We start from the raw sequence: 10,760 nt of genomic DNA, 5'->3' as shown, positions 1-10,760 counted from the left end.
TTTTCCTTTCTCTGGTTGCTGGACGAGTGAATTTTAAATAAACAAACAAACAAACAAACTTTTAGTGATGATGATATCAACCGCTACTGGGAAGTTGTGTCTCAGTGGTTACAGCTTGGGGCGACTGCTCAGAAGGTTGTGAGTTGAAGCCCTGTTACTGACACTACTGAGTCCTGAACCTACAACTGCTCACGTTCAGGCAAAGAAGCAGATGAAATGGTGAGTTTCCCCTCACCACCGTGTCCTCCGGCTTTCATTTAAAATTTATATTCGGAATTGATATATTTCTGTAACGCTGCTTTGGGACAATGTTTACTGTTAAAAACTCTACACACTTAACACTGAACTGAATAAAATGAGTAAACGCATATACTGGTCCTGAACACAGACTACTGATCTGAACACCACCGATTAGAGTCAACTCCAACCAACAAATAACACAACACACACAGTCGGCCCGCGAGTGTGGAAATCCTGTCATCTGTACTCACGCTATCTTGCTCTCTCGCTCAGAGACTGTTTGGAAACAAAAGTTTCGACACAACAACTCTAACATCATGACAGAGAAGTGTGCTGGATTAATTTCACTGTAATTAAAACAATAAAAAGAAGAAATGAACCACTTTGTTTTTCTGTGTAAATGTGAGGAACCATTTTTTGGAGACGGGAAATTATCACTTATAACCCAAAACTCATTAAAGGCATTAAACCTCACACTGTACTACTGACTGCATCAAACTGGTGTGTGTGTGTGTGTGTAATAGTTCGGAGACAGGATATGGTGGCAGGAAGTTGAACCAAATTCACACAAGCCGAGACACACACAGGTTATTTTCCTCGACGCTGCAGTGATCGGAGTTTGAGTGACAGGACGTGAGGTTCCGTTCAGCTCTGACTGACACACTCATAAATAACGCAACAATTATACAACACATGACAGGGAGAAATAATAAACAAGATGTCTGTAGTTGTGCGTGTGTGTGTGAGAGAGTGTGTGTGTGAGAGTGTGTGTGTGTGTGTGTGTGTGTATTCTAAACTAAACGCAGTAAACTGAACAGCTCGGCCGCGGCGGTGCAGAGACGGACAGGAAGTGAGATCGGTCAGTAGTAACGCCGCTCCGGTGTTATTGAGTGTTATTGAGACGTTGACACGGTGCCAGGAAGCGCCTGTTGAGAAGAGCCATATTGTACTGCAGGAAGTGAGACGCCTTGTTGTGAGACACACAGACAGAAGGTTTAGCGAGACAGGAGTCAGGCCCGACAAATTAATTCCATTCAAGGTGAACAAGACAGAAGCTCCTGCTTTTCTGCTCCTGAGGAGCCGAGTGTGGCGTGGGAGCGGTGGAAACCCCCCTCCCCCTCCCTCTGTCCGTCCGGGACAATAACCAAAAGCACACTAGCGCAGGTCTCGGGCAGACGGCGGCGAGATCGTGAAGACAGCGACGGGGGATTAAGTGGAGGAAAAACAGAAGCTTGTGGAACGAGTACTGGGAAACATCTCCAGTCTCACGACACCGTAAACACTTCCACACAGCGCTCCGGGTTCCTTTCATCTCGGCCCCGGATCCAGCCGTGGAACCGAGCCCGTGTCGCCTCTTTCCAACACAAAGTGCCAGCGCATGTAAACACTCCCAGTGTCAGACCAAACGCCTGGTGTGTATTACAGCGTTACTCAACACAGGAAACTGCACAAACAGGCTCACACGCTAACGTGGGGTTCTACCTGCTTATCTAACGCATCTAATGTTAGCCGTGTACAGAGGGTGGTTGTCATGGCAACATTACATTCTGACCAGTTTGGCTGCTAATGGAATCACTAAGTGAGATCACGTTAATGATCGTACAGTTAACTGTGGTGGAGGGGAGAACAGGACAGTGGGGGCGGGGTTCAGAATTTGCATATTCATATATATTCATGGAGAGACTGGTGTTTTTAATGAGGTCAAACTTAGAGGTGTTTTACATACATACACACATACACACGCGCATACACGCGCATACACACGTGCATACACACGTGCATACACACGTGCATACACACGTGCATACACACGTGCATACACACGCACGCACCTCAGCACTAAGGATGGAGCAGGAACAGGGATGGACGAGCAGCTCGGCTCTGAGAGACGTATGTAATTTATGGGTTTGTAGAAACGCCACCAGCGGCAGAGAGCGCATACGGCCGAGACGCTCGCCCAGACGCCGAGACGCTCGCCCAGATGCCGAGACGCTCGCCTGGACGCTGAGAAACACCTTTTCTCATAAACACCTTTTTAAATTACGGGTTTAAAAAGATTTATTGACCACGTGGAGTATTTCCTTCTGTTATATTTTTACGAACTCTTGCTGCTTTTAAAACAACATTATCTTCATCCATCGGGAACAAACAAGAGACTCGGTATATTTTCATTAAGACTAGGACGATGCAAGAAGGAGAACTCTCAGTCTATAAGGAATATGAAATCAAGTGAGAATTTATTCCACTTTACTGTGGGGAAAGAAATAAAACTAATCTCAAATATTATTCTTCTGATTTAATTCAATTATTTTCCTCTAGCCGCACGTCCCCAAGTGTTTTACTCCTCTTTTACCACAGCAATGTTTCTTTATCAAAATGATAGGTGGTAATATTTGTCCGTTTATAGTTACATTTAATGTGGGTGAAACGAGTTAGTCGTATGTTTTTCTCCACACGGACGTCCACAGTGCTGCAGGAGCAGTTTGGGAAGATGATCTCGGTGACTTAATGTCTCATAAGAACATGTGATGGCTCTCACTCTCTCAGGATGATTGACAGGACAGAATTACAGAGTGGAATTAGTCATGATGAGCACGGTGAGAAACACACCGAGAGAGAGATATCCGAGTAACAGAGATGACAACACGACCCGAACAGGCGGAGATATGAATCATATCTCACTGACGTGAAAAGAAAACATCAAACAAAATCAAACAGCACGTCTGCCAAACCAGGAAGAGAGGAAAGAAAATATTACACCTCACACCACATTTATCCTGTGCTCTGTTCAACACACACACACACACACACACACACACACACACCACTGCAGTCAGAGAAACCGTGACCCGATCTATTCATGACTTCAGATGGAAGACTAACACAGTAAATCATTTACACTGGTGTCTGTGAGCGTTCAACTCAATTCAATCTCATTTTATAGCGTTGTACTGAAAGATATAGCAGTTTTTTATCATAAATACATACATATATCAGTGACATGGGAATTTAATTGCGATCACAGAAGTTAACGCAAAATCAAGCAAACTCCGCAACATTCTGAGGAGCGTCCATTTTTATAATTTTTTTAAAAAGTACCATAGATTCTGTGCAGATTTGGGTCGAGATACGTCACGTGACGTCATCACAACACGCATTCAGCTAAAGCTCTCTTCGATTCACGTGTATCGAACATGAGTAGAGCCAAAGCTGTGTTCAGACTGTACGATTTTGGCCACGATTTGTTCGTCTGAGGTAAATTTTGAGAATCCTAAAAGATTTCTATAATCCTAATCTAAAATCTGTAGTCTTTGATGGCTAGTTTGACGCGTTCCCCGACAGCCGATGGGGATTAACGACCGAGGCGACCAAATTTTTCCTCTGATTAAATTCAGGCCGTGTCAGAAGATTTGAGGCAGTCCTGTAGCGTGGCTCCTCCTACTCCGTACGAATCTTCTCACGTGCATGCGTGTGTTTTTCACGTCTTGACTGTCGTACAGTCCGACGTTACTGGCGACTGAGATCCTACAGCATGACGAGGCTTACGGCAGGGATCAGGTCTGTACAGTCTGACCAGCAGCAGTCTAGAAGGAGTATTAAAAACCACACAGTGTGCACCCGGGGTAAAGGATCTCATTTACCGACACATGTCACTGTGAAAGACAACACTGTGCAGAACAATTTCATACGATTGCGACTTCACCGAATCAAGTAGCGAAAAAAGCCGCGACAAAACCAAGCATCAACAATCATAAAAAACTCCTGTAAATGCAGGAGGGACTGATTAGTATTGCCTGAACACACCTACACACAGAAGCTCAGCTCAGATCTACACCAAGTAGATGCGTTTAGCTCGTTATGCGATCTACACCACGGATGCGTTTAGCTCGTTAACTTTCTTCAGATTACTACTGAGTGGACGGCGTCTGTTTGCGCAGCACCTCGGCTTTCAGCGCCACGACGTCCTCGATGTTGTAATCGACGTAACGTTTACGTCCTGAACGTTTCCCCAAACTACAAAAGACGTAGTCATCAGTATATCAGGTGTATACTGTACTTTTGTGTCCAGTGTGTTTATAAATCAGCTGCTTCTTGAGTTTAATATCTGTATGAAAGTGTGATATAGTTTAAGAGCGTATCACCCAGACGTAGCGCTGCGTATCACCCAGGCGTGCCCAGGCGTGCGTACAGCAGCAGGAGTTTGTAGATAAGGTGCTGTATGATTAGCGGATGAGTGTTCTCTCCACGTGACGTCAACGGTTCCTTCTCACTTCATGTTTGTCCTTGGAGGAGATGTCCACAGCCACAGCAGCAGACACGACTGATACGACTGATACTGCAGTGTTGTTATGCAATCTGCTCTGTGCACATCCCCTCCATCGCCACCCCATCTCATCCGCTCACACTTCATGAGGACTGGTACTACCCGACCCATAGCACACCGGAAACAGGACTGTAAATCAGTGCTCACTTGTGTGTGTGTGTGTGTGTGTGTGTGTGTGTGTTCTCTCACTGTCAGCACTGCTAGTTTACAGCACTAGCATGGAAAATGTACAGTTCCTGTATCGTGTCCTTGTATTTATTTATTTATTTATTCCGAAAGTAAATAAATGACAGTAAAGCAGTCCGATTGGGATGACGCACGGATTATGTGGCGAAGTTCGGATATTTCTCAGAGACGTTATTTGTACTAAATGTAAGATGAAAAGGAAAAACATGACACATAACGTGTATTAAAGATTTAAAATGCTACTTTGGAAACAGGTTTTCTAAACTTCCCCTCCAAAAGGTCTTCCAGAATTGCCCAGGTTTTGAAACGCATGCCTTTAAATTCCAGATGTTCCGGTTATAGTGCCTGATCTTTTGCTGAAATGTGTGGTGCTGTTGTGATTGATCATTGCTTCATGTGAGCAGTAGCAGTGACACCATGTGAAAGCACGAGGACTTGGGTTCTGCTCTGGAGGAATTTTGGTGTGGGAGCACGGCTGTAGGTAGATGGCGAGTACGGCAGGCGCTAGCGTGTGTACAGCCCTGGAGCATCAGTGTTGGTCCGGTGTGAGACTGGGAGGGAGTCTCTCACTCGAGTGAACCCACTGACCGTAAACATGTCCCACTTAAACGCCTGCCATCTGCCTGTCTAAATCCATAAAGACTCGCAGCAGGAGCCTGGACGAGGAAAAAAAGCCCAAAAGGAAAAGCTGTCGGTGCCAAGAGAGGGTCATGGGATACAGTAAACAGCGTATGCGATCAGAGTGGACACCCGCTGGACTTCAGGACATTCAGGAACGCTCACCGCTCCTCAGTCAGTTCTCACTTTCAGGCTGGGAGAAGAACCGTTAAGTGCTGATAGTTTCCGGGTAGAACCTCGCTGCCAAGCACGAAGCCGTGCCAAAACACTTCACAGATCCATGGTGATGCGCGGCCAAAGTCCTGGCAAAACAACAAGGCAGACTGTTTACGTAACGCGCTCGGGACCTGGCAACCCCGCAGAGTCACTAACGGACCAATCACTCATTAAACCTTCAGCAGGAGGAGGAGCAAATGGAGCAAGAGGAGGAGCAAGAGCTGCCACACTGCTGTTTAAAAGATCATAAATAAGAGTTTTGTTTATGGATAAAGGGGGCATTTACTAATGTCATCTTTCATTGTTGCACTCTCTCTCACACAGAGAGAAAGAGAGAGAGAGAGAGAGAGAGAGAGAGAGAGAGAGAGAGCGAGAGAGCGCAGGGTTAACTGCACTGTAAATGTAGCCTGTAGGAAAACAAATCTTTCATCACTGACTTGTCCATAAATGGTGCTGGATCTGTGTGTGTGTGTGTGTGTGTGTGTGTGTGTGTGTGTGTGTGTGTGTGTGTGTGTGTTCTAAACGCTGAAACGTTTTCTTTATTGAAAGTTAATGAGATGTGAACAAATTCTGGCAAAACTCTAAACATAATCAGCCAGATTCTCTCCTCACCATGATCACAACCAATCACGTCTCACAAACAAATATAAATATCTTAAATACCCTCAGATTTATCCAGTATCACACCGAACCAGTATCTAAACCACTATCACACCGAACCAGTATCTAAACCACTATCACACCGAACCAGTATCTAAACCACTATCACACCGAACCAGTATCTAAACCACTATCACACTAAACTGGTCATAAACAACAATCACTCCTCAGATGATCCTCCGCTGTGGAGTCAGTCTGATCTACACCTCTCTGATCTGATCTGATGTCTAATCAGAAATATGAAATCTGATGTTTAATGTGATGTATTTACTACACAGCCCCGACCCTGCAGTAGTGGAGGAGCGTGTGTGTGTGTGTGTGTGTGTGTGTGTGTGTGTGGAAACCCCTGCTGTGCCCCGTCTAACGTCCCTCAGAGACACGAGACTGTACTCCTCCTCTCCTCAGTCCTGCTGTCAGAAAACTCACATTTCACATGTAAAACCTGACGGTTCACATTTCTCATCTCAGAGGCACAGAGTTTAGAGGCACAGAGTTTAGAGGCCGGAGTTTAAAGCGAGCGTTAAACTGCTGAGTCCAATCACGACGGCTCTAACGGAGGCCGTGTTCATGCACTGTTATGTCTGAGCTCGGCGACTCACGACCTCCGCTAGCCGGCTGAGTTATGACTCATAATGCCGATGACGCTCCTGGGACACGACCACGGCTATATCTAGTACCTGATTTTCCCCCTAATGTCCGATGTGTCTAGCAGTTGTGTGAGAAAATGTGAGCTCGATGGACAAAGCTTGCAGGAAGGAAAGTCAGGGGAGCAGAGAGAAGGAGGGAGTGAGAGACGGAGTGAGAGAGGGAGTGGGGGGCGAGCCGGCTCAGCGTCTGGAATCCCTCAATGGGTTAACTGGACGACTCCAGACGGAGGCAGGGCTTTTCACAAAACCTAGCCGTGAGCTCCGGTTTAGAATCGGCGCAAAACAGAGGTGCATATGTAATTTGTACCTCTGTACTTATTCATTCATTCAACTAAAAAACAGGATGTAAACACCAGAGATCACATCCTCCTCATCAGATTAATAATCTTTTTATAATCCTATACACAGACACACACACACACACACACACACACACACACACATACATATACAGATCCACTCGGAGGACGTACAGACGATCTCCTGAGCGAACGTCCGGTACACAAAATCTGTAGCTTAACCTTCATAAAGAACAGATCATCACATACACACTGCACTCTGACTAAACATCCACGGTATGCTTGGACTTCCTGTTCAGGAATGAAGGTTTACACAACATGTACTTATGGTCGTGACCACTCGAGTGTGGAGAGCAGAGCGAGTGCGCGGTGCGTACGAGCAGCACACACGCACAGTCGACCGCTCGGTTTATTAAAACACATCCAGCTAACGGCACTGACTCTCGCGGTTCTGATCCTTCAGCTTTTTATTACACACATCAAACAGCTGCACAGTAAAAGCCAGCGTGTGGAGCACATGTGTAGTGATGGAGCCTGGAGGATAATATAACCTCTCTGATATACAGAGTCTCGCAGTCTCAGTCTCGCACGGGAAACACCTGGCTGCGTTACCGTGCAAATCCGTGCATCGAGCGTGTTATTGAGGCTCATGTGAGAGGAAAACAGAAAGGGGAGAACTCATGTGCTGGATTTAAACCCTCAAGACAAGATCTGGGGTAAGGAGGAAAAATCACAGGTTAAATCATTCCCCACACTCAGGAGCTGCTTCTGTTCTCCACTGTTGCTTCTGCTCACGTGAATACGTTTTCTTCTCGTCAGCAGTGGGCGTGGCCAATCGGCGTGAGTGTAACCTCAAATAACGAACTAATTTTCCCAGAAGTCAGTTCTGATTGGCTGCCTGTCACTGTGATGAACCATTAACGGAGTTCCATGTGCCTGTTCTTCATGAAACACTCGTAATGAGAGTCACTGATTTTATTTGTTGATAGTTTTTGATTACTCTATTTACATCCCAATAATGCAAAGACTAGCTAGTAAACTGCTAGAACACTTCCTGTTGATGAACAGCTCATAAAGATACTGGGTATTTACACTAGTTATATTACATACTGTAGTACGTTGCGAAAATAAATGACTCTTATGAAGGCAGTCCGTTGAGTGTCCATGCGCAAGAGCGTCAATACAGCACTCATTTTTTTTTAAACATGATCCCCAGGAGCCGCCCCATGACCCGCCCCAGGACCCGCCGCAGGGGGACAGCGTCTCACACAATCCTGTGGGAAACACTGCACATGGAGGCTGCTCTCGGTTAAACTGGAGACCCAGGACTTGTATAAAGTCACGCTTGTGCACACAGACCGCAGGATAAAGACATAAAGCTCTCTTACCTTCTCATTTATGAGCCACGTCTCAGGATCTCACTCAGCAGATGAAGAGACATCAAACAGGGGTGGATAAATCAGCAGCCCAGGCACCTGAGAACAACACATTTGGGTTATATTATTCGGGTGAAATTTAGGGAAATGTTTAACAGGAGATGTGATGAAATCATTTCACTATGATAAATTTAGTCAGATATGATGGTAGTGTGATAACTGATTCTGTAAGAGCTGGGATTGTAAATAAAGTTGATGAAATGCCACTCCACTCCACATCCTGTCACCTGTTCCTCATTACAGCATCATTATATTTATTTTTATTACACGTTATTGAACGTCACCGTGTGAAGGGAGCGTTAGGCAGGCAGAACACAAGCCCTGTGATTCCTACACCGGGTAGAAACTGTTCACTCTGATATGTGCTGTATGTTGGAGTCCAGACTGCAGAGATTAAGTGCTGTGACGTGTTCACGTGTTTTATGTAACAGGGTGAAAGCATGAACACGGTTCTGACACACGGGAGGACGGCTGGAAAATCCACTGCGCATGCTTTAGGTCTTAAACACACCAGCGCTGATAAAGACACATTCCAGAGCTCATATTTTCACAAGCCTCCATGATCTGTGTGTGATCCTGCAACAGCACATTGTTGGCTGGAGCACAGGTCAAAGGTCAAAGCACACGCTCTGAGCTCATCCCCCAGAGGCAGAGGAAATCAAACTCAGGGCTTTCTGCTGTCTGAGCAGAGACGCTGAGAGAGGAGACGAGGGGAGGAGAGAGGGGAGGAGAGGACTCACAACTAGATGTGTGTGTGTGTGATGGAGCAGGGTTACTGTTACCACCCTGAAGGTGATTATATTAAGTGTTTTATTCCTCTTACACCACAGCACCTTACCAATTTCAATTTTTTTAAGAACAACATCCAACATTTACTTCCTATCCATTTATAGTTATGTTTCTGAAAAGAGTTAGTTCCTGTTCTCACTTACGTTATAGCAGCTATAAACACTTGCTCTCTCTCTCTCTCTCTCCCGCCCCGCTCCCTCCCGCCCCGCTCTTCACGTTAATAAGACAGTAAAACGCAGTGTGTGGTGTTCGTGAGAAACAGTAGAGAAGTGTAAACTCTGTCCTGAAGATGTGGAAAACTTAAAGTTCCAGCTTCACCTCTGACAGTTACACAGCGCTGACACTGGAGACTCCTTCCACACACGTTCCAGAAACACATTTATCTTTACAGAAAACTTCACCATATCAATGACTAATAACAGGTTTCTTTAATAAATAAAATAAGCTAACAGAGTCAAAACTTTAAGGATAGATTTCAGCTAAAACAAAAATATTCCCAATATTATATTTAATTATCTGTGGTACAAGTAGAAATGTATTTATTAGAAACTTTTTTGAGACTTGATAAATCAGTGTAAATAATGAATTGGCAGGGTGTTGAGTGTGAATGTGAGAGTGATAATGGGATGTTTCTGATGTTTAATAACAGACAGGTTTATTACACGTCAGGAACCTGACACGCAGAACCCTGTCCTCAACAAGAACCTGATGTTCTCGTGTTTCCTGGAGGCACAAAGTGTACGAGAGATCAGACACCGTGTCTGAGTGTTCAGTAGATTTTCCAGCAGTGTTTCTCAGCAGGTGTTGGCAGTTCTCAGAGTGATATCGCTGATTCAGTGTTTAGTCTCACAGAAGGTGTAAGCGCGACTCTGCGTTGTGGATTAAAACCACAGCACATGGCAGCAAAAAGTCACACAGACAGCAAGAGAGACAGACAGATGAGCAAGAGAGACAGACAGATGAGCTGCTAAGTGGCTCACAGAGGCAGCATCACCACCTGGGTAAAGCTGGGTAAATCACCATCACCTGGGTCAAACGTTTATACAGGAAATAAACTTCTATAAAAATTATATTTCAAATATAGTTCATTATGAATTCAGTGTGTGTGTGTGTGTGTGTGTGTGTGTGTGTGTGTGTGTGTGTGAGAGAGAGAAATAGCTCAGGAGTGGGTAGAAATGATGGTTCACGAATCGCTTATTTAATACACTTCATCTTTTTATGTATTTAACACCTGTACATGTTTGAGGAAGATGACGGGTACATTTATTATCCTTATATCGGTATTAGAGTATTTTATATATCTGGATCATTTTATTTTCTTTAGAGAAGTTCCTGAACTAAATAA

The 10,760-nt window shown here is 44.9% G+C and overlaps 1 protein-coding gene across 1 annotated transcript in view; it reads right to left on the bottom strand.

The window, feature by feature from the left end:
* Window positions 1-8,583: 8,583 nt before the first annotated feature.
* nln (neurolysin (metallopeptidase M3 family)) overlaps window positions 8,584-10,760 on the bottom strand; it is a 32,131-nt gene continuing 29,954 nt past the window's right edge. Inside the window, exon 14 of the mRNA XM_053646157.1 lies at window positions 8,584-8,665. Within this exon, the coding sequence (XP_053502132.1) occupies window positions 8,631-8,665 (35 nt within the window). The 3' untranslated portion in view covers window positions 8,584-8,630. The remainder of the gene's footprint in view (window positions 8,666-10,760) is intronic.

The sequence above is a fragment of the Ictalurus furcatus genome, chromosome 16 (assembly GCF_023375685.1).
Source record: "Ictalurus furcatus strain D&B chromosome 16, Billie_1.0, whole genome shotgun sequence".
NCBI lineage: Eukaryota > Metazoa > Chordata > Actinopteri > Siluriformes > Ictaluridae > Ictalurus > Ictalurus furcatus.
Note: the sequence above shows the minus strand (reverse complement) of the source record. Positions and strands in the feature narration are given on the sequence as shown.